Raw genomic sequence first — 23904 nt, forward strand, 5'->3', positions numbered from 1 at the left:
CAAGTTAGCAAATGTCTCATCCAGTTTAGCAATGTCTCAACTGGTTGTATCACGTTAGATTTTAGCAAGCAATGTCATTTATCAATCAACAGTGTCCATAAAACTTTTCTTTTCTATTGGTATCTCTTCTTCTTCGTTCTCGAGGCTTAGAGATACAAATTTGTCAGTCCAATCGTCATTGACTACATATGCCCATTCTGGACCGGAATATCTCCTGTTTGGTATCCTTTTCCTTTTCAATTTTGCATCTCTCTTTAATTCTGCCTCACTGGTACTTTCCTCTTTAGCCAAGTCTTTTCCTTCCCTTGATGTCGGTACCACGACAGACACTTCCTTTCTTTTCTCTTTCACTCTTGGCCTTTCATTTTCGTTCAACTTTTCTCTAGTTCTTTGTTTTATTGGTGATATACTTGGTCTTCTCTTTGCACTGTGTCCACTTGATGGACCTGCGATCTCTTCTGAAGAAGTTTGAACAGTTTCGTTCTGTTCTGCCTTGTCCCCTCCTTCTGGGGAGTCAATCAGGTTTTCCTTTTCTTTTTCTGTACCGTCTGCTTCTGGGAAAGCCCTCCTCTGATCAGGCTCTCCTGCTTCTTCACCTCTTTCGAGCCCTTCGTCACCGTTACTTTCGTCAGGCTCTTTATCACTTTCAGCTGCTTCAGGCTCTTTGTCACCTTCAGCTGCTTCAGGCTCTTTGTTACCCTCAGCTGCTTCAGGCTCTTTGTCACCTTCAGCTGCTTCGTCGCTGTCTGAGGTTTCTCCTTGGTCTTCCCCAAGTGAATCGGTTGTTTCGTCCTCAGAGAATATTTTTCTCTCTCCTGTTCCTGCCTGTTCGCTTTCAGTTCTGTTTTGCTCTGCTCAGCGCTCGGCACTTTGTTATCGGGTACTGGCAGTTTCAGCGCTTCAACTTCCTCATCTGTGGGACACAACACTTTCTTTGTATGACTGGCGTGAATCCAGTTGGGAACTCCCGCACACTTCACAGCGGTAGTGGTCGTCAGGATCACTTGGAAAGGGCCTTTCCAACGGGGTTCCAGACACGACTTCCTCACGTGCTTCTTTATCACGACCCAGTCACCTGCTTTCAGTGTGTGTCCTGGACCTTGGATCGGTGGCAAGGTGGTTGCTTCCACCTGGTGAGAGAAAGAGCGAACCACGTCAGCCATACCTTTGCAGTAGTCTAACACCATATCATCTGTAATATTCAAAAGCGCGTTTGCGGGAACTGCAGGAAGTCTCATAGCCCTGCCCATGAGAATTTCGTGCGGGGACAATCCAGTCTTTCTGTCAGGGGTGTTTCTCATTGACATTAACACCAAAGGCAATGCGTCAGGCCATTTCAAATTTGTCGATGCACATATTTTCACCATTCTTGATTTCAGTGTACCATTCATTTGTTCCACCAGTCCTGAGGCTTCAGGGCGATAGCTACAATGCAGTTTTTGCTCAATGTTCAGCGCTGCGCAAAGTAACTTTATCACCTCGTTATTGAAGTGACTTCCCCTATCTGATTCTAAAGAGATCGGGAATCCGAAACGTGGTATCAACTCCCTCAACAATAGTTTTGCAACTGTAAGGCTGTCATTTCTACGTGTGGGGTATGCTTCAATCCAGTGACTAAAAATGCACACAATCACCAACACATACTTCAGACCTCCATGCACAGGCATCTCAATAAAGTCCATCTGCATTCTGCTGAACGGGCCACCCGCCCTACCAATGTGGCTCACGTTCACAACCGTTCCCTTCCCTGGGTTCATCTGCTGGCAAATGACACATCGATGGCAAACTGCTTCTGCAACTTGACGGAATCTGGGGTTAAACCAATCAGTTTTGAACAATCTTATCATGGCATCTCTCCCTAGGTGAGCCTGCTCATGATAGAACCGCGCTAGCTGCGATAAAAGACTATTTGGTAAAACAAATTTCCCCTCATTTGAAACCCATAACTCATCTGGTCTCCTTGTACATTGTGACTTAATCCAGGAATCTCTTTCATCCTCCCTGACGCTATTCTGTAATGCTTTTAGTTCATCCATTGTATCCACGACCTTCAAGGCAAATGCTTCAGCTGGTTCAAGTTCTGGTTCACTTATCAAATTCCATTCATCCCTGAGCAATATACAGTTCAAGGCACAAAATCTTGCGACTTGATCCGCATATGCATTTCCCAGAGAAACATAGTCCTGTCCTTTTGTATGAGCACTACACTTTACCACTGCAATTTCGGCTGGCATCTGAATGGCGTGTAACAATTCCCTTATTCTCTCCCCGTTTTTCACTGGGGACCCTGAAGAGGTCAGGAAACCTCTCTGTGACCATAGTTGCCCAAAGTCGTGTACAATTCCAAACCCGTACTGACTATCAGTGTAAATGGTAACTTTCATCAATGTAGACAATTGGCATGCTCTTGTAAGGGCTACAAGCTCTGCTACTTGTGCGGAGTAGACTCCTTGAAGCCAGGACGCTTCCAAGACACCTGTTACAGTACATACAGCATATCCTGCTTTCAAAATTCCCATCCCATCCCATCTCTTAGACATGAACCATCAACAAAAACAATCCTTAATATCAGGTCGGGGTTTTGTGCAAAATTCAGTCACCTGAAGGCAGTCGTGCTCAACGTCTTCAGCGTTCTCAATTTCAGCATTTTCACCGGGAAGCAAGGTTGCTGGATTCAATGTAGTGCACCTTTTCAGCTGCACATTCGGTGAGCCCAGAATTATTGTCTCATACCTTGTGAGTCTTGCTCCAGTCATGTGTTGCGTTCGGGAGCGGGTCAAAAGTATCTCAACTGAGTGAGGGACCATGACTGTTAATGGGTGTCCCATCACTATTCCTTCACTCTGAGTGAGGCTGATACCAACTGCTGCTACGGCGCGCAAACACCCTGGAAGTGCTGCTGCGACCGGATCCAAAGTAGCTGAAAAATACACTACTGGTCTGTTTATGCCACCATGGGCTTGAGTCAAGACAGACAAAGAACATGCATCACGTTCATGACAAAACAATGTGAAAGGCTTTGTGTAATCAGGCATACCTAAAGCTGGAGCCCTGCACATGCATTCTTTCAATTCAATAAAAGCATCCATCTCATCTCCTTTCAGCTCAATTTGATCCAAGGCATCCTTCTGGGTCAGTTTCAGTAAAGGCTTTGCTAGAGTTGAGAAGTTGGGAATCCATTGGCGACAGTAGCTCACCATTCCCAAAAACTTCCTCACCTCCCTCCTTGTCTTTGGTGGACTCATTTGAAGTACACTTGTTATTCTTTCCTTCATTATTCTCCGTGACCCTTTCTCGATTTGATGACCCAAGTATTTTACTTTCTTCTGACAGAACTGCAACTTGGAAGGAGACACCTTGTGTCCATTCCTTCCCAAATGGTTCAGTAGAGCAATGGTATCGGCCGTGCAGCCACTTTCTGTCTTAGATGCAATCAGTAAGTCATCAATGTACTGTACTAGGGTTGACTCGAATGGCAATTCTAACACTTCCAAGTCTTTCTTTAGAATCTGATTGAAAATTGACGGTGACTCAGAAAACCCTTGAGGAATTCGACACCAACTGTAAACTCTGTCTAAGAATTTGAAACAAAAGAGAAATTGGCTGTCCTCATGAAGAGGCACCGAAAAGAATGCTTGTGACAAGTCAATGACTGAGAACCACTCGGCATCGCAAGGGACTTGAAACATTATCACAGCTGGATTCGGTAGTACAGGGCAGCATTTAACTATAATGTCATTTATTTTCCTCAAGTCCTGCACAATTCGAACCTTTCCACTCGGCTTTATTAGTCCCATGATTGGTGAATTACATGGACTGCTTAACACTTCTTTCAGTACTCCCTGTTTTACAAACTCGTCAATTAGTTGGGCAACTTTCATGAGGGTGTCTTGTGCCATGTGGTATTGTGGGGTCTGGGGAAAGGTTACATTGGGTTTTACGGTCACTTTCACTGGTTCCACTCCTTTCATCAATCCCACCTCCTTTCCTGTCATATGCCACACTTCCTTTCCGACTGTTTCTCGTAATTCAGCTGGAATATCTTCTTCAGTTATCATCGGAAAAAGGTTAATCAGAGGATATTTTTCATCTACAGTTTCCATCTCCTCCCCTTCTACACTGTCCTCTTCTTCCCCATCACTGCTCGTCTGAATTCTAATTCCCTCGTTCGAACACATAATCGAACATCCCAATTTGCACAATAAGTCTCTCCCTAACAGTGCTATCGGGCTTGAGTCACATACCACAAAATTATGTAACCCTTGATAGTTACCAATTCTGACTGGTACTGGATCTGTGATTGGGTTTGTCAGGTGCCTGTTTGCTACTCCCACTACTTAAACTGTTCTTCCTGAGAGTGGCAAATCTGGTACTTCAATGCAGTTGAACGTGTGGCTCCTGTGTCGACCAAGAATGAAACACTATGACCCATAACTCTTCCCTCCACATATGGACCCTTTTGATCAACTTCCAAGGATGCTGCAAGCACACAATTTCCCTCCTCATCTGAACTTTCACTCTCCCATAAATTGTTTATTCCATTCTCACTGTGTAATGGGAACTGTTGTACGGTGCCATTTGTACTCATCACCTGACCTGAGACCTGTGGAGGAACCATCACTTGCTGCTGACTCACTGGTGCCAAAGGTATTTGCATTTGCTGATTAGGTACCATGGGAAACTGCTGTTGCATTGGCTGCATTTGCGTCATCTGCATACGGGGCATCTGCATCTGCTGCGGCTGCATGGGCTGTAATCCCTGCAGCTGATTTATGGTCTGAAAATTTGGGTTTGGACCTCTCATTTTCGGTCCCCTCATTGTCTGGAATGCATTGACATCATTGTTTTGCTGACCAACACCTGCACCTTCCTGCACCACCATCGGACACTCGCGTTTCCAATGACCGACGATTCCGCACACGTGACACGGCATCACCTTTTTCATTGCCTGCACACCATTCGGAATCACAACAGTATTCAAATCCGGACCATTACTCCCAAAACCTCCTCTGCCTCTGCCTCTCGCCTGTGGCTGAAACACCATATTTCCCTGCGGCTGCGGCTGCGGTATCTGCTGTTGGAACCCTTGCAACCCTTGCAGACCTGTCTGAGCTGCCTTAAGTTGCATCACCATCACTTTCTCTTTCAACCTTTTCTGTTTCACTTCAATTTCGTCGCTACAGTATTTCGCATAATTCAACACCTCATCAATCGGTTTCGACTGCCAACAAATCAAATGCGTCTTTATCATCTGACTTATCTCTGGTCTCAGCCCTTCCACAAATCTGAACACAAAATGAAGCATGTCCTTCGCCTCTATTGTTTCCGTGCCACTGTAGTTCTTGAACGCCTTCAACAACCTCTCATAGTAACCATGAATCGACTCTTTAGCCTCTTGGGCAGTTCGATCAATCTTCTGCCAATCCACATTTTTCGCGGCAACCTTCGTCTTCAAATGCTCAATCACCTTATAGTACAAGCTCATCACCATAGGTGATGGTGCACCCGTATCCCTGTCTCTCTCTGGTTCACTTGTCGGCCAACCTACAGCCCTTTTGCAGTCTTCCCACAAATCTGCCGGAACCACAATCTCAAAGAGGGTGTTCAGGTCTTCCCAAAGACATTTTGAAAGCTTCACAAACCTATCAGTCTGTTGATACCATTCAATCGGTTTCTCTCTCAGTTTGGGAAAATCATCCGTAAAAGACTGAATGTCGCTTCTGTGCCACGGCACATGTATTAATTTTCCCCCTGCTGTCTCCCTCATTGGTAACATGGTTATTGCATCACTACTCTGTGGTCTTTTCTCGTTGTGCTCTGGGACACTATCTTTCTTCTTTTCCTTTTTCTTTGCCCATCTGCTTTCCCATTTGTCTAAGAATCCACACTTGTGCACTCTGCAGCAATTCTCTAAGGTGCGTTTTCATGCCTGCTGACCTCATGTGTTCAAAGTCTGTGGTCCCGAAATCCAATCTATAGCTCCTGCTCAAGTGTTTTGTCTTGTCTATCTCAACCCTGTTTTTGTCAGCTATTTCTTGCAACCTTCTATGTACCTTGTTCACTTCTCTCGTAATCCTGGGACATAGATACCTCAGCTCTTCTGCCGAGTAGGACTCTAACCTATTCACCCCCATAGTCCCTTCCACCAATTCTTGTGCTTCCATGTTCAACCTGACCCTATTCAGATAGTCTTCCCCCTTCCCACTGGCTGAGCTTTGTGTGGAATTCAGACTGTTGAACCACTGTGTCAGCTGTTGCGCATTCAACCCCATCAGTGTAGCATTCACATCGACCGCCATTGATGGTTGCGGCAACTTTTCAGTGTTCGATGATAGCGGTATCATCAGTGGGGGACTCGACCTCACTACTGTTGACTGAGCACATATGGGACTAAACTCCATCAAGGACCCAGATCCAGTTGGCAGAGCCGCTATCGGAGTTGTCTCTGGAGTGTTTTCTATGCACCTCCTTACCGTCTCTCTCTGCACCATTGATCCTTGACCGCTCATACCTGAGTTAGGCTGACTGTACAAAGGTACCGGTGGACCTACAGTAATGGGTAGGGATATCGCATCTGGGTTCTGTCCATTCCCCAGGTTCTGAGGCATGTTCATTCCCACACTATGGGTCATCATTGCCGGCATGCCCATCTGACTCCCCGTCATCTGAGCATGTACGTTTCCCCCCTGCATCTGCTTTTGAGGCATCAAAAACTGGGTTGATTCAGCTTGTGCCAATGTTGAGTTGCGACCATTCTGTACTCCCATTACGGTTGGATCTAGAATCATTCCCGTACTGTTGTCACTGCTGTAGTACCTTGGGACCTGCGGCTGATAGTTTTCTGCTGTTTTCAATATAGGCACATCTGGATATATTCTCCTAACCTGCGGTATCTGCGGGGTGAACAGTAAACTCGGGTCCTTAGATCCCGATGGCGTTCCTGAACTCGGAGTTTCATTATTCTGTACCGGTGCCGGAGGGACAGAACTGGTACTTGGACCTCGTTCACTCTCTGCATAAGGTGGTGGACGGTCGTTCATCAATTGCATGATGAACTCCTCATCCTCTGACTCGTCTTCTCTATCTTTGGAACACCTCCTGTTTGTCTTACAGGTAGCTTTCTTGCCTGTCGCCTCTTCTTCCTTAGCAATTGCGGGAAACAATTTTATCCCCTGCAATATATCTGTCCTCCACACTTTCTGTGTATTATCCCACCTAGCGTCCACTAGTGTCTTTTCTACTTTTCTTATCCTGGTCTCGAACTTCTTTTGCTGTTGCTGTCTAGCCATTAGTTCCCAAATCGCTAGAGCCTCAAACTGTGCTGGCCTTGGAGGTACCTTCATGTCGTACATCGCGAATCTCAAATTCTCTAGGATCCTTATATTGAATGTCCCATGGATCGGGAACGCTACGCTCCCATGTTTCTCTGTCAGCTTGTGCCATTGCTTTAGCCAAAGGCACGGAGCTACCCCCTTTTCCTCCATTACAATGTAAGCTGGTGTACCTTCGGGTGGCGTCTCTTCTCCTACGCTCGCTTTAATGTAAGACTCCCCCTTCATCGCACTCTTTAATGCTTTAAAAAATTTCATTTTCTCGTCTTTTATTTCACAAAGTTTGTAATCAATAAGTGACTTTAATTCCCGGAATACTCTTCGCTTGCCTTTCCCCTTCCAATCGAGCCCCACGGACTGCGTCCAATCCGTGCGCGACCCTTCTCTACAACCAACCTATCCCAGCGCGGCTCCTAGTGACGTCACACTCACACACACTGCGGCTGACAAAGCCTCGCGGCTTGTCCTCCTTCACTCAGCTCCTCTCGTAACAACTTCTAGCATGTATTGCGAGCAACCAAATAATAATAAAACAGATCTGTCGGTTTACTACAGGAAGGGTAACACAATCGCTTCAGGACCTTAGGGATTTTTCACTAGCCTCGGCAGTTATTCCATCTTTCTCGGTCCCCACTTTCGCAAGCAAATCTGACCCGCAGACTCTGCTCTCAACTTGTCAATGATCTATTCTAGTGCACTTAGAATTTTGTCAAAGCCCGAAGTCGAAGTTTTCTTTCACTCCCTTAACACACGTACCGACTCGTTGACCACGCCCGGTCAACCTATTAAACCGACCAGACCACAACATAAAACAAGTGTCTCATGCACTTTTCAACATACTCCGGAGTCTCTTGACCTCGCAGGGCCCGTCTCAACAACAACAACCACGTGGACCTTTTTCTGCACAAAGCGCCACATGCACATGAAGTTCGACGACTTCCCTACTCTCACACTCGGAGTCGCACCTCCGCTATTCTCTAAAATCCTCGCAACCTTTTCAAACAATCTGCGGCAATAAGCTGTGCAAGCGCAAAACCCTGACTTCACTCATACCGTCACTAGTACCGCCAACGCTGATTTCACACCTCCATTCTCTCCATTCGCAAGCTCCGAGATCCCGGGAAAGTCGCGGGGGACTTAGCCCATCATCATTTTCTCAATCTGTTTTACCCAAGAAAAATCTAATTCAACACCATATACCTCTCGAGCGGGGTCCCAAAGGGCCTAGCCGTCCTCTGCTACCATCTACTGATAGAGCGTTCCTGCCTAATAAATTACCTGTATTTGGACGCTCTTGGGTCGATGAATCTTTTGACCAAGTGGGACACTCTTCACCCGAGATCAATCAATTTAATTAAATCAATAATCAATAACGAACATAAGCAATGCCTTGATCAACATAACACTTAACAATTAATCCAGAAAACATTTCGGCGAACCATGACCTTTCGGTCATGAATAACCACACCAGTTTATTTAAAGTTAATGAATTTATTTCCCTATATTAACAAAGCTAGCACAATGTAAATGTGTCTCAACACCAAATGATATATGTAAATGAACATTAATAGCTGTCCATAACGGCGGAAAAGATGCAATCTATGCAGCATTTGAATAACAATGCATTCGATAATAGCAACGCAAATCACTAAAACTATAATCTGTAATGAGCTAATTGCATACATTTAGTCAGCATAACAAGGTCTCAAATTGCATCGTGCAACAATGATTCCTCATCTAACCTCAAATTAGCATCGGCATGTGGGACTTCATGCAAAACAATTTAGCAACATTAATTTGGAAAACTCCTAACTAGGGCTCTTATCAAAAATCAGCAGTTGGTTACCTAAAAAGAAAACACAATGCAATTGTACATTTTTCCTTTCATATTTACCAAATTCAATCAGCATTCAAGGAAGTCTTCGTCTCACAGGTACCGGTTCTCGATCAGCATGGGACGGGGCAAAGGGGTAGGGTGGACGGGGCAATTGCCTCTCAGCGGCAAGATAAAAGGACGACTACTTCATGCAAAGGGACAAATCAAAGTTAAAGTCTCTAAGGCGAGAATTATTTAAAGTCTCTTTCTCTCGATTAGAGAAAGCATCAAAGTCTCATTCAAAATGGCGTCGTACATCAATTGGCATCGTAGAAGATGGCAAAATGACGAAGTCAGCAAGATGGGCCATAATGGCTGCAATGTCCTGCAAATGGCTAATGTCCAATGTCTAATGTCTAATGGCTGATAGGTAATGGCTAAAATGGCGAGTAATGGCAAATGGCTGCTTTCTCCTTGTGCACCAGGTTTTTATAAACAACAGTTCAAATCCAGTAGGGTCTTCCATTGGAGGGTTCATAGGTTGGCTTCAAATTGTCCAATCAAAAACAACAGTTCTCAAGCTTCTACCTAGGCATACATTATCCTTGGAGTCGGGTACGTAAGTTGCAACATATTTTACCAATTAACTCACTTTCAGAGCTTCCATTGTCCGCACCTGCAGATTGACCTTGGAGCAAAGAAGAAGATGCCAGGCTGGCACGAAACCTTAAGATAAGCATGTGAACCGATCCTACTGGAAAAGTACAGCTTCAAGCAGAAATACACGTTTATTAGCACATTTGAAAAACACGAGCATCTAAACCGTGAGACAAGGCACTAGGCCGAAGCCTCCACTAAAGTTATGCTAAGCTAAAACATTTCAAACAAGCAAATCATGGCACACGTTTACGGTTATGTCTGATTAGTACAATTCTAATACATCACGTTATATTAAGCACGCTTATAAATGTTGGCGAACTACTCTGAGGGCACATTTTGTCCCCGTACAATCTTTATTAGTTCGGTTAAAGTCACACTTGATTATTGCAGCACTACGTTTATGCACTAATAAATGTAAAACCTTCATTTCTGCGTCATCACTAATGAGCAGAGGAGCCAGGACACTGCTGTGCTTCCATTTACTGTTTATCAGAACATCAACAGAGATCGCTCTCTTCATGCCCTGCTGGACATGTGTTCTGTCAGTAGTACTGTTCACATCTGAGTCAAACCCTCTGGCTTTATCTCAGAGGCTCTGTAGGTCACCGTCCACTAGGTTAAATGTAGGCATAATTCCACAAAAGAGTCGAATAACTGCATATCAAAGAACTGTCACATTTGGGCTAAATGTGAAACCGCTCTGTAATAACTTTAGTTCCAGTTTGATTCTACATTTTGTTCCAGAGAATTATCTCTTCCTTTTAAGTTGGTTTCTCCTGTCATTGCAACATAAACAAACACTTTCACCTTATCATAGAAATACATTTGTGTAGGGTATCATCCTGTCTACAGCCAGCGTCAGATATTTACAGATCCTTCGCATAAAACCAAAATATACCATTTACACAGGTTCTTTTGAAGCAAGGGAATGATCAATGCTTTCCACACTCTCTCTCTCTCTCTATATATATATATGTATATATATATATATATATATACTGGTCTCCAGTAGGTAGTTATAGCTAGAATCTAGTTTCCATAGGAAAAGCGTTTTTTGTTTTGCCAATAACTTTGGTGCTGTTTGACAAATCATCAAAAAATGTTCACAACTAGTTTGCCACTCACTTTAGCTGTTGTCTTGAAAGTTTCGGGGGTATTCCTCAAGGAGAAGAGAAGGTGAGAAAAAGAGGATGTCCAAAACTCGTTTTCCCTATGCAATTTCCCAAAGGGATTTTGTACATGACTACAGCCCGAACTGCTGGCAGAAAGGTAGCTCTTGATCCAGAAAGAGCCCTTTTTGTTATTTGGTGTAAATCCATTCAGTCATTTTAAAGTATTTAAAGGAAAACCAAATCTGTCTATCTAGGGACATGGATGCGCCACGGATCCCGAATTACTGATGTTGAGATCTGATTAGCTGCTAACCAGGAAGTGTTGGCAGCCATTTTGGGACTCGGTGTCAGCCCAGTCGCAAACAAAATGTAAACAAAAAGAAAAGGGGGCAGGGTAGGAATAACCTGACCACATAGCCTTGGTGCTGGGGTCCCCCTGTGACTCTGCCAAGGCACAAAAACATTTAAAAAAATATATTTTTTCCAAAAATCACACAGGATCCGTAAATCTAGCAACATTTTTTTTTAACGAGAACGGTTTCCCATGCTTGGATATAACATAGACCCTGGGCGGGCCAGGTCCCTGGGGATCAGCAGCACTTATATAAAAAAAAGGGAGGCAGTCACAGAGCCCCTCCTAAGTCTCTTTGGAACCACTGGGACAACCACCTCCCTGGGGCTTTTGGAAAATATTGGAGGGGAGGGTCGCCAGGAACCCCCTCCATTTACCTTCCCAGGGCTTTATTTTTAAAATGGAGGAAAGCCACACAGACCCATCTTCTAGGGCTGTTTGAAGCCCAAGGGACCATCACCTCCCTGGGGCCTATAAAAATAACTAAAACTAGGAGGGGAGCCACATGGCACCCCTCCTGGGCCATATACAGCCCAAGGACCACCACCTCCCCGGGGCCGGCCTGTGCATATGAAAGGAGCAGGGTCGCACAGCCTCCCTCCTGGAGCCATTAATGGCCCTGGAGATCACCAGAGCCAACTCCTGCTTTCTCCTGAGGTGCACACCTTTGTGAGATAGCAGTTTGCTTTTACTTGGATGGCGCTGTGACATCTCCTGCCGAGTGAGAGCAAACACTATGCTTCCAGCAAGTGGGAGTTGTAAAACTGCTCCCGCTCTCTGGGAGTAGAGTTTTCATCTGCTTCCCTGCTTGCTGTCATGTGGGCAGGGAAACAGATTAAAGGATTGCTCCCGTATGTAGGGAGCAGCATTTTTTGCAGCTCCCTATGTGTTGGAGTAATGCCAGCTCCCTCAGGAGGAGGGATGGGGTCCCAAAGGCCAGAATCAACCCAGGGAGAGGGGGCACTTGGCCCGCTCTCCCTTAAAATAATTGGGCATGCCTCAAGGGATGAGGTCCCTGGGGCCAAAATCAGCCCAGAGAGGGGACCACAGGGCCCTCCTTCCCTAACAATAATTTGCTGGGCCCTAGGAGATGGGGACCCTAGGGCCAAAATCGGCCCAGGGATTGGGGCAACACAGGCTTCCTCCCCTTCTAATAATTAGTCAGACCCATGGGATATGATCACCAGGGACATAATTGGCCCATGGGACAGGAAGGTCCTCCTCTTTCTTAGAATATTTGGTCAAGCCCCGGGGGATGGGGTTCCTGGGGCCAAAATCAGCCCAGGGAGTGGGGCCACATGGTCCCCCTGCCTCTTTTAATAATTGGCCATGCCCCAGGGGATGAAGGCCCTGGGGCCCAATCTGGCAGGGGGCCCCTTTGGAAAGGATCGCTGCAGGGCCTGGCTGCAGGCTAAGCCCTGTGGTGAACTCACGCCACACACAGCGGAAGGCTGTGCATGGCACAGGGTTTGGTGTGTTGACGCATTTCTTCCTTCCCAGGAATCAATGCCTGACAAGGTCAATGAATCCTTTGACCCATCATAAAGGTGTGGCAAACAAGTCATGAAATTTCAATACTAACCAGTTCAATTACACAGTATCACCAATGTGGCCACACCAGGAAAACTCCATTCAGGCATAAAGTTAAGATGGTTTATTACAGGCTTAAACTCAATGTCATGTAGACAATTCTCAAGCCAAAGTTATAAAGATACAGTATTACCTAAGGTTGCTCAGGCGACAAAATAAGTTCAGGTGAACCAACTTCAAAAGAACAAAACCCTCGACAAATACAATGCAGAACATTGGGAGAAAAACCTGATGCAAAGAAAACAAGTGTTGTTCAGTTTTCATAAGCATTAAGGGAATCTAAGTCATCTAGGTTCAGCTAGTTTGGGCAAGGGAAAGCACTACAGATTTGCCAGTCAGGGATTAACATGTTGGGATAAACACGTAGGCAAAAAACAAACAGGGCAGAAGGAAATTGGAAAAAGGAAATCTGTGGAAACAGAAGTCGGCAAAAAGTAATTTAAAAGGAAAGGTGTCAGCATCTCAGAAGCTCGGTCAAGTGTCTTCTTCTTGGGTCAGGGGAAAAGTCTTAGCAAGGCATTTCAAAGGGGCAAGGGCAAAGAGGATTATACCTCTCAGAGTCCAACGGTTTGGCATGCAGTGAAGAATGGAAAAAAAGATTCTGATCCTCCGGGTTATGACCAATGTCCAGCGGGAGAATGGTATATTAAAGTTCACAGGGCAAAACCATTCATCGATCATTGTTACACATAACGTTAAAGGTGTATCATCCAATATAAAATGATGATGCGACTCAGACTGCAACAATGGTGACAATTCTTAAGACGTTCACGAGAACTGTGTCCATCTGTACTCTTCCATGTGAGTTTGTAACAAAGGTATATGTTGGCAATACAGAGTCCGGAATGTACTGTACTCAAGTACAACTTTCCAGGCTCGCTAGGTGTAAAATAATAGACATCTATTACCAAGCTAGCATTCTCATGAGAACGAAACCTGGAAGAAAGGTTCACATTAGAAAGATGACTAGACATTTTCTGCACAGTCAGAAATACAGGGTCTAACAGGCCTCACTCTAGCTAATGCAAGTGAATTAAAACAGCATACTAAATCATGTACATAAAACAACTTTCATTACTCAAATTATAAATTCAACATTAATAAACTTCTATTAGCGTTTATGTTACAATAACTTTTAAACAAAATAACTCTGTTATCACATTTCTGTCAATGTAGCGCAGAACTACATTTCACTACTTTTGTATACTATTTAAAAGGATTTCCCATTAGAAATCTAATATTGTTTTAATGCAGACTACTAGCTTACACACATAACTTTGTGTTTAAGCCTGTAATAATGACAAATTGATTCTTCAAACATGAGATTTAACAGCGTTTCCCAAATGGGTTTCATTAGCTAGTCTATAGTGCATCAATGCATCACTTTACACCCAAGCTATTAGTACTTTAGTGAGCATAATGCATAAACTGTCACGTATCGATAATCACTGTGACACGAGAGACAGTACTAACATTTCTGCTACATCCAGTGTTTATGGAGGGTTGGCTACTGTGGTCAGGTTCTACATGCAACCCCCACCAAAGGTGATTTGGGAGTATATGAGTAATTGAGAGTTATGGATGCAGTCAGGGTATTTCTGCAGAAGAGTGTTGGGGAGGTGTGGGTGCTAAAGAGAGACTCCTAAGAGGTGTCAGAAGGGTTTTATGTGTGTAAGTGTGATTTCAGTTTCATGGCTCCCAGGATTATGGAAAAGAGTGGTAGGCAGTTGGTGGAAAATGAAAACACAAACATTATGAATATAGCATAATATAGCAAATTGGCAGAGAGACAATTCAAAGACCATCTAACAATAAAGGTCTACACATTAGAGCTGTTGCTATCACAAGTCAAAACTGGGCAGCTTACATAGGCGCAATTGGTAAGGGGGCACTAGTTTCCTCATTAAATAATCAAAAAGGCACCGTGGCCAGGGAGTTTTTTTCTGCTGAAGTGGCAGGGGATTGACGGTGAAAAGCAGCCTAAATTCTAACGATAAAAATCTAGAACTGTAGCTTGCAGTTGTAAAACTATAGTCATTTTACTGAAAATCTAGGTTTAAGAACCAATGTGTCCATTTTACCAGGTTCAACCAGTTCGCTCTTGAAGCATCATCGTCATGTAGCTACGATTATGTGGCAGTGTATGATGGACCGGACACACATTCTACACTGCTTGGAAAATTCTGTGGCCAGATTCTTCCACCTGTTCTCAAGAGCTCCGGCAACACTATGTTCTTGGTGTTTAAGACAGACCATTCAGTCACAGCAGGGGGATGGAGGGCATCTTTCAGAAAAACGTTAGGTAAGGAATTCACTTTCATTATTGGTTTTGTGATTGTAAAGATGTTCGATAATCTGAAATTCTAATAAATGTTTAGCTTTCTTTTTTTGAAGGAATCACTTTTGACCATGATGATGTAAATGATCTATTTATTGTAGTGTTTTTCTATTCACCAGCATGTCTGTTTGTGACACATAAAGGTTAATGCTACTCTTGAAATTCTGACCACTTTACCTTAAACATCTATGAAGGTAAGTAAAAAAGGTCTGATTAAGAGTTTGATGTTGATGGAAAATCGTCCAAATTCTGGATAAAAAGGTTATATCAGAGGCCGCTCGATGAAGTTCGTCCACAATAGGCAGATAGAGATTCTTCACACGGTTTGTCATTGTCCTCTCGAAAACGGAGGATTTTCCAATACCACCAAACTCCAAATCTGATTGGTAGTCATCAAAACGTACAATATACACATTCCTGGAAGCAATGTGTGTGACTTGAATTAACTATTTGTAGAAGACTAGTCCAGGGGTGAGGACAGCTACATTTAGTGAAGGCCAGGTGGTGTATGTCTGGTGAAGTGGATGCACTGTCTCCAACAATCCATTCTTCGCTGGATCGCTATACCTAAAATTCCTGACCAAGGTGGCAACCTGTTCCAGAAGAGATACTACTCTAATGAAAATACTGTGTCTGCAGGTCTGCCATGATGAGACAGCAGACTCCAAAAACTGCTTTCAGTATTTGGAAGAAAAAGAACCAATATCCCAAATTCAATGGAAGGTGTTTCCCTGCACATTTGGAGGATTACTTGTTAACTTGTTCCTGTGTAGGAATGCCATGGTATTCATAGCCAACATGGACAGAAAAGAAACAGCAGACTTGGCAGTGTACATACTGCGTTTGAAAGGGCGGCACATGTACTCTAACAGCACCTTAACTAAGAGGGTTTCCCCAGTGGTGGAGTTAGCAGCATCTCCTCTATTGATAAAACCAAACCAAAATGAATGGCCTCTAGGTGGAGGTTATGGGAGGAGGGCATATAAACCGTCACAAATGTTTATCCCTTTAGCACCCACCTGTAAATGAGAGCCCAGGGAATGGAAGGAGGGCTGAAAAATAAGTACTGAATTTTAATTTCAGCACACAGGCCATTTGTATCCCTGCATCGAACAAACAACTTATAATTATTGGAGGGCCCAAGTTATTTTAAAATATAACAAGAACAGATGGCAGTACCACAAAGTAATTTTGAAGCCCTAAGAAGCAAGTGAACTATGATAAATGCACGCTTTGATTGGTAGGCATTGATTTGAGGTGAAGGGAATGAATGAGTGTCCTAGACAATCTATAGCTTGTGTCACTTTTAATTTAGACATCTTTTTCCACTTGCATCCATAACATCACCCATTTCCATGTGTCAGCCCTGCACCAAAGCAGGATTGGTCTATGGGAATAGAAAGTGAGGTAGGTGAACATTCAGCTGCATACCTTTGTGCTTCATGAATGTGGCAACATCTCCAACTGCCTTACTGATGACCTCCAGCCAAGCTTAATTCTGCATCCTGGGCACTCGTGGGATGTAAACTAGACTGCGGGCATGCAATGCATTTTGGGAATATGTGCAACGTAAAATACTTTTTTTTACTCCATTAGCGCTATGCTTTCACTACTACAGTGGTAATCCCTAATCATTCATAATGGGTTTCCCTTATTCAGCCAGAAAGTCCCAGATCAGGAGATCAAGGAAAGTGCAGAGTGCCGCTATGCAGCTGGGATGGGGTTTGAGACCTACCAGGATCCAGTCTATACATTGGCCCACTTAAACAAATTTCCATTTTTCTGGTCCCACCTGCATCACAGTTCTGTGTGTAAGATCTAATATGTTGGGGTAGTCAATTCACCCTGTTAGACAATAATAAGTCCTAAACTTGAGTTGGAATTGTAACTGTGAGTTATTGGAAGTGACAAAGCAAAAACAGTGGCAGACGTAATTCTTTTGCACTTACTCCACCACATGAGGATTCTCCGAGAATTTAAACGTCTGCCACAAATTGGAAGCCTGGCTTTTATACCCAACTGTAAGCCTGGCCCGAAGGCTAAATGTATTCAGTATAATGCCCTTGCTCATGATTGGATGACTTTGTTGTCAACCTTGCACCTAAATTTAATTGCTTTCTCTCTATTCTTGTGTTTGTCCTGCTAAGAAGCATTTCAGTCTCGCTGTATTTTGATTGATTCAGTTGTTTCCTTTCTCTGCTGACGTCAGAGAACCTTTTTTTCCTTTTGCACATGACTGGAACCACTTGGTTTTCATGACTGAGAAGCGCAGAGCTCCAAGGTGCAGTGTAAATGAATCATTACTTCATATTGTTGCATCTAGTGTTTTGGGTCAATAGATAATTAATTTGTGCCTTATCATTGCTGTTCAAGTCCCATTTATATATTTAATGTCACTGAAGAAGGTAGGTCCCACACACTTGAGCATCACACAGAGAAAAAGCTGAGTGTACCTCCCCTTGGATGCCATTCAGCCATGTCTCATCCCAGATACAGCTGCTGCTAGTGTCCTTTTGATTCCTTCTCATCCTTTCTCTTTTCAGAGTTGTTAGTATTTAGACCTGTAGTTGGCAGAGCTATGCACCCTGTCTAAGTAGTGGCCACAATCCTAGTCAGGGTAAGTCAGATACACACTCTTAGTTAACCTGAGCTCACCCTCTGGTAGCGTGGCACAGAACAGTTTGTGCAACACTTAAAACAGTAAAACAGTGAAGACAGCACACAAAAATAATCCATACCAATGTAGAAATATAGACCTTAATTTAATGAATAAAAGAAGAGTAAAACGACAAAATTCCAATCAGTAGAATTCAAGATATTAATTTTTAAAGACTATCTGCAATTGCTTAGAAACTTATAGCACCAAACGGGGCTATCTGGTCACGCTAGACCGGGCTAAATGTAAAGGTTAGGCCGATTGCACTGGAGTGCAGGCCAGCTACATGGACCAACCTTGTGTGGAGGGTTGCGTCGACATTGAAGACCTGATGCGAGGAGCAGAGGAGACAATGCGAAGGCGATGTATTGGTTCCGATCCACTAAGTCAAGGGGTGTGTTGTCATCATCGAGCCGCACAGTAGTCAATCCTTGAACAGTGGTGCATCATTGGACTCTCTTTGTAGAGGCGATACGTCATCATTGACCAATGCAACCAGATGATGCGATAAGGTGTAGAGGCTGAAGGCGATGTGCTTGTTCCAAGTCTCGCAGTTGGTGCTGCAAAGTCTTCATCCTTGCAGCAGTGGTGATGCATCGGCACCAGGAGGTGATGCAGCGGTTCCAATTGGTGCAACAGCGGTGATGTAGTGATGTTGAGAGTTGCAGCACAGAAGAAACCACTTCCAAGGGACTAAGACTGGATTGACACCACTTGGCAATGCAGGACTAGCAGGTGGCAGAGTCCAGGTACTGTTAGAGATGTAGGCAGTCTTTGATGTGCCTGAGACTGCAGAACAGGAGGCAAGCCCGCAAGCCCTTGGAGTCACTTGATACTGGGGATGCGGAGATTCAGGTCAAGTCCTTCTCACTGCCAGGCAGGGAGGCAGCAGGCAGTAGGGCAGACACAGCAAAGCAGGAGTCCAGCAAACACCAGTAGAGTTGCAGTAGAGTGGAAGTCCCTTCAGCAATGAAGTTCATCTTCCTGAAAGGGTAAGCTCAGAGCTAGAAATATACTACTTGGTGGGGTCAGAAGTCAAGTTCTTATAACTAGTGTTTCCTTTGAAGTGGGGGTGACTTCAAAGAGGGGTTTTGAATTGCACACATGTCCTCCCTTTCATGGCTTGGTTCCAGACACACTACAATGGGGTGTACAGCTCTTTGTGTGGGGACAGGCACAACTCCATTCAAGTGTAAGTGTCAGCTCCTCTCTCCCATCTAGCTCTAGAAGGCCCATCAGTCTGGTGATGGTCCATCAGGATGTAAATGACACACCTCAGCTCCCTTTGTGTGTGGCTGTATAGAGGGAACGCACAAAGTCCAGCTGTCACTCAACCCAGACTTGTATTGGAGGCAGCCAGCAGGCACATAGGGCTTAAGAGCAGTAAAATGCCAACTTTCTAAAACTGTCATTTTTAGGTCAGGCACGCAAGCGCTTTGACTTATTGGTTAGTATTGTTGGCTTTTAACTACACCCACCTCACACCCATCATTTTAACTTGTTTGTGGGATTGTCTTTCAAAAATCCTTTTTATAATTGGTAAATGCTTTACATTTGTCCCTCCTTGCAGGGGCTTTGTTACCGCCTTACAGACTGGCCCTATCACATGGATAATTGTATGAGTGCCGATATGTTTGACTGTGAGTGAACTTCTTTTTCCTATTGTGTTTCTCCTTCGCGCTCATGCTCATGACGGCCATGGCTCTTTGAATCGGCTCGCATTTGTCAACTAATGTTTTACTTTTCATTTTCAATTTATGGGGCTAGAAAAGTCCAGTGAAAAATTTACAACGCTAACTTGAGCAAATGAGAGACCGATTGCATTGCAAATGCTTGTTAAAGTTGTAATCATAAATCCAACGTTACCATTAAGGGGGATTTATTATTACAAGTCGATAGGTACCAAACACAGCAGTCCTACTCCTTCTCAATCAGGAATTACATCCAATAGGTGTCTTAGGGAATCCAGAATTTTATCCTATGGGAGGGGTAGGCCTCACAGTAGTGAAAAACAAATTTGGGAGTTTTTCACTACCAGGACATGAAAAACTAAAAAGCCTGCCTTTTACTTACACAGCACCCTGCCTTATGGGTTACCTAGGGCTTACATTAGTGGTGGCTTATGGGTAATAAAAGGGGAGTTTAAGGCTTGGCAATGGGTTTTAAATGACAAGTCGATATGGCAGCTAAACTGCACACAGAGGCTTTGCAGTGGCAGACGTGAGACATGTTTAAAGGGCTACTTAAGTGGGTGGCACAGTCAGAGCTGCAGGCCAACTAGTAGCATTTTAAGTTAAAGGCCATGGGCACACATAGTGCACTTTACTAGGGCCTTATAAGTAAATTAAATATGCCAGTTGTGGATTCACCAATGTTACTATGTTTAGGGGAGTGAATCCACATACTTTAGCACTGGTTAACAGTGGTAAAGTGTCCGGATTCCTAAGGCCAACAGAAACAGATCAGCGAAAGTGAAGCAAGGTAGGCAAAACGTTTGGGGGAAGACCAACCTAAGGCTGTCAGGTCTAAAAAGAGTCGCCTAACCTCCCTTTCAGTGTTCATGACTAACATTTCATGGTTCGTTCATCTCCATACAGTCATTCCACATTCCTTTCCACCCTCCTTCCAGTTTCTACCTTATTCCTCTAAGCATTGCTACCTATTGTCATGCACAGTCAAACCACTGCTCATTTTAAAGGAACACATGAACCCTAAATGATATATAATATCCTGCAGGTACACCTAAAGACACCCCAATCGCACCCTGCAAGAGAGCAGACCAAGGAGGATATTGGCATATTGACAGTGCTTTTTGCACACTGTACACCACTTCCCTTTAGAAGAGGGACAGGATGTGGTATGAAGATGCCATTACTTTGGCAGGCAGGGAACACTTTGCTTGGTCAGAGATAAAAGATACCAACAAAATAGATCTGTGGAATAGGAAATGGTAAAAAAAGAAAAGCTGCTCTTTAGTCATCTTGTGTGCTATTCAATCAGACACCCTCATCATTACCAGGAAAGGTCTTAACAACCTGTTAATGCTTGTGTTAACTTTATGGCACATCCAGCAAGAGAAATGCAGCGACACAGCACAGCAGGGTCACCCATGCCTTGCACCAGGAACTCCGCAACTCAAACAAGAGGAAATGTTCAACAGAAGCCTCTTTGCTTCTTTGGGGTACTAACCTGCTTAACTGTGGGGTACAAGGAGACAGAAAGTGGACGATCCATACTTTATAACAAGGAGAGAAATTTCTGTTGTTTACTTATGCTTTCATAGAGTTCAGAATGCTAACTTCTCTGAATTCCAATCCCTCACGTGCAGCCCCAGATATCATTGCACTTCGTGACTAGAGAGAGCATTTTCCCCTGCGGCCATTGAATACCTATTTTGTGTGCTTGCAAGTATCCCGTGTTGTGCACCATGCGGTACTCTGTCATTCTGTACATTCCCTTGCAGTGTCTACCCGAATAATATCACTCATTTCCTTCTCCAACCCAATTTTAACAGCGCCTAACCACAAACCTCCAGCCCGTGCTCTGTCTATCTTCTAGCCTCCTATTCTTTCTTCATCCATTCTGTGCTCTCTCACCAGCTGATTTTCCTCATCCTCTGTGCTATCATAGACTTTGCTCTCTCCTGACCTATATCCGCCCATTTAGTTCCCACTCACATCCGTTGTTCGCTCCCCTCATGTGCTTTCCCATCCTGTGATGTCATGGTGCCTATGTTTTTCTATTCATGCTTTATTCCATCCTGTGTTTTCTCCACCCCGTGCTCTCCTCGAGTCTGTCAACTTACATCAAGCGCTTCTCCATTCTGTGCCTTCTGCAGCAAATGCATTTCCAATGTGGTTTTCTCTTTTCCTGCGTTGCCCTATCACGTGTTCTTATGTGTTAAGTCGCTGAGTCGTACTTCTCTCCGTTTGTGTTCTCGCAGTCTTGTCATTGCCTTGTTCTGCTCTGTCACCCCGTCTTGTACTCTCTCATATTCAGAGCTATCTGTCCTGTTGCCCTCCTCCTTTGCCCCCCAATTAGGTTCCCTCTAATCGTGCACTATCTTATCTGGTGATCTGTCTGCATCAAGGCTTCTCTTCTGTTTCCCTGATCTTAAGTACCATTTTCTCTTGCATTGTGGGTCTGCAATGAATATCACCATCCTTTATACCTGTGTATGGACCCTCTTTTGGGGGAGCCTATTCTTTCCCACCGACAGAGATTCCAGCATCGCTTCGTGCTCCCCATCCTAGTCATGCAGCACAAGTTAGCTCTGCCAGTGCTTGTTTTTTTTATCTGTTAGCACTCCAAGGGTGTGTATGTGTTTCCCTGACCTCTGTACTCTCTCCTGCTTGGTTCTGTGCCCACTTACGCCTGTGTGCTGTTTACACCCTCCCTCAGTTCCATTCTCATTAATAATAATGAGCTGGAACACTGGTTCTGTGCTGAGTGGAACATTAAGGCTTAAGAGCCCACCAACTTCCTGTATTCATTTAAGTGTTAAATCATGGACCTATGGTAAGGGGTGTTTACCATGCATCTCCTTTTTAGCACATTTGTGCGGGAAATGTCCTTCATTTGTATCAGTGAGTTATCTACCTTTACAACTATTTTGATCCACTCTCTTTCCTCTGGTGTTCTCAAAACAGATCACACCCAAACTGCTTTTGGTTCCCTACCTCAAAACTAATGCTTTTGAACCTTTGTTTGGAGCAGTCAACAGCTTTTCCCAGACTGTGAGAAAAGTGATCTGTGGATGATTAAATAACACTGGCACTCTTGTGCTTGCCAATCATAACATTCCCACAGAACTTCACAGCTACGTAGTTGTTTTGTCTGTTGAATTCCAAACAACGGTACAGAATATGTGTTTATACTAATTGACTGGGAATGCCATATTGTGAGTTTACAGAAAGTGCACTTTTAAAGTATACAACACCTGTTCAAACGTAGTTTTCCAATTCTCTCATATGTAGGCTATTCACTTGTTTAGTTTATGGAAGAATACGCGCTGACAAAGTCCGTTGTTTTATCTTTTGTACAGAGGGAGGCGATGTGGCCTAAAGAAATGGGGAACCAGGTTTGAATCCTCGAGCTGGTTCAACAATCAATGCCTCAGTGCCTTAAAGAAATTTGCTCTTTGCTCTGTGTAATGTAATCTGGTGCTCATGTAAATCGCTGTAACACCCTTGAGCCAAGTGTAATTGGAAATAGTTTTATGGAAGCCAGGAGATGGGGCTGCTTTCCACAGTAGAGGTGAGGGGAACCATTAATTGAAAGAGTGTCCTGTGACACAGGCATCATTAGGTGGAGCATCCCTCGGCAATGGCTACTGCAGGACATCGACCTGGAGAACTTATTGTAAGGATTCAAAAGTGTTATATGCCATAGTTTGACGTCACTATAATTTCCTGGAAACATAGCTATGCTAATACATGGATAAGTGAGAACAGAACTAAATACTGATGGAAAGGGAGAATGAAATAAGAGAGAAAAGACAGCTAGAGCATTGCAGTCTTGTGAGGGGTGTTTCTTTCAGACTTCACAACATTTGCACCAGCATTCCAACAACCTGGCATTCTCAGGCGGGTTATCATACACAGTGGGTGGATACAATACACCAATATTTAGTAGATCTCACAGACATCCAGCTATGCAAAATGCTTAATGGCTACAAAGTAGTGGTTCACTGTGAACCCACGACAGAATGGAAGGAACACAGTACAATGATTAGCAAGTTCCAATTTATAATCCTGGAAATGGGGTCAGAGGGACAACACAATAGGGAAAGAAAAGCCAAATTGTAATCTAGAAAAAGGTCAGAAACAGGCTGTAGCTCAGGAAACCAAACTGGGGAACAAAATAAGAAGGTGAGAGATGATAATATTGTAAACCAACTCGTACAACAAGCAAATGAGCCAAAGCAACGCAGAAAGGTGTTAAGCACCTTCTAAAAGGAAATTAACTCTTTAAGTAGCACCAATGCCTACCCGGTCCTGAAGTCTTACCCCTTGACCTTCCCAGGCTGATAGTCTTGGTGCCACAGACA

At 44.0% G+C, this 23904-nt stretch overlaps 1 protein-coding gene across 1 annotated transcript in view; it reads left to right on the forward strand.

The window, feature by feature from the left end:
* Positions 1–23904, forward strand: part of CUBN (cubilin) — a 1111275-nt gene that overhangs the window by 934209 nt on the left and 153162 nt on the right. The window contains exon 59 of the mRNA XM_069211549.1: positions 14946–15163. Within this exon, the coding sequence (XP_069067650.1) occupies positions 14946–15163 (218 nt within the window). The remainder of the gene's footprint in view (positions 1–14945; positions 15164–23904) is intronic.

This window comes from Pleurodeles waltl, chromosome 10, assembly GCF_031143425.1.
Source record: "Pleurodeles waltl isolate 20211129_DDA chromosome 10, aPleWal1.hap1.20221129, whole genome shotgun sequence".
Classification (NCBI taxonomy): Eukaryota; Metazoa; Chordata; class Amphibia; order Caudata; family Salamandridae; genus Pleurodeles; species Pleurodeles waltl.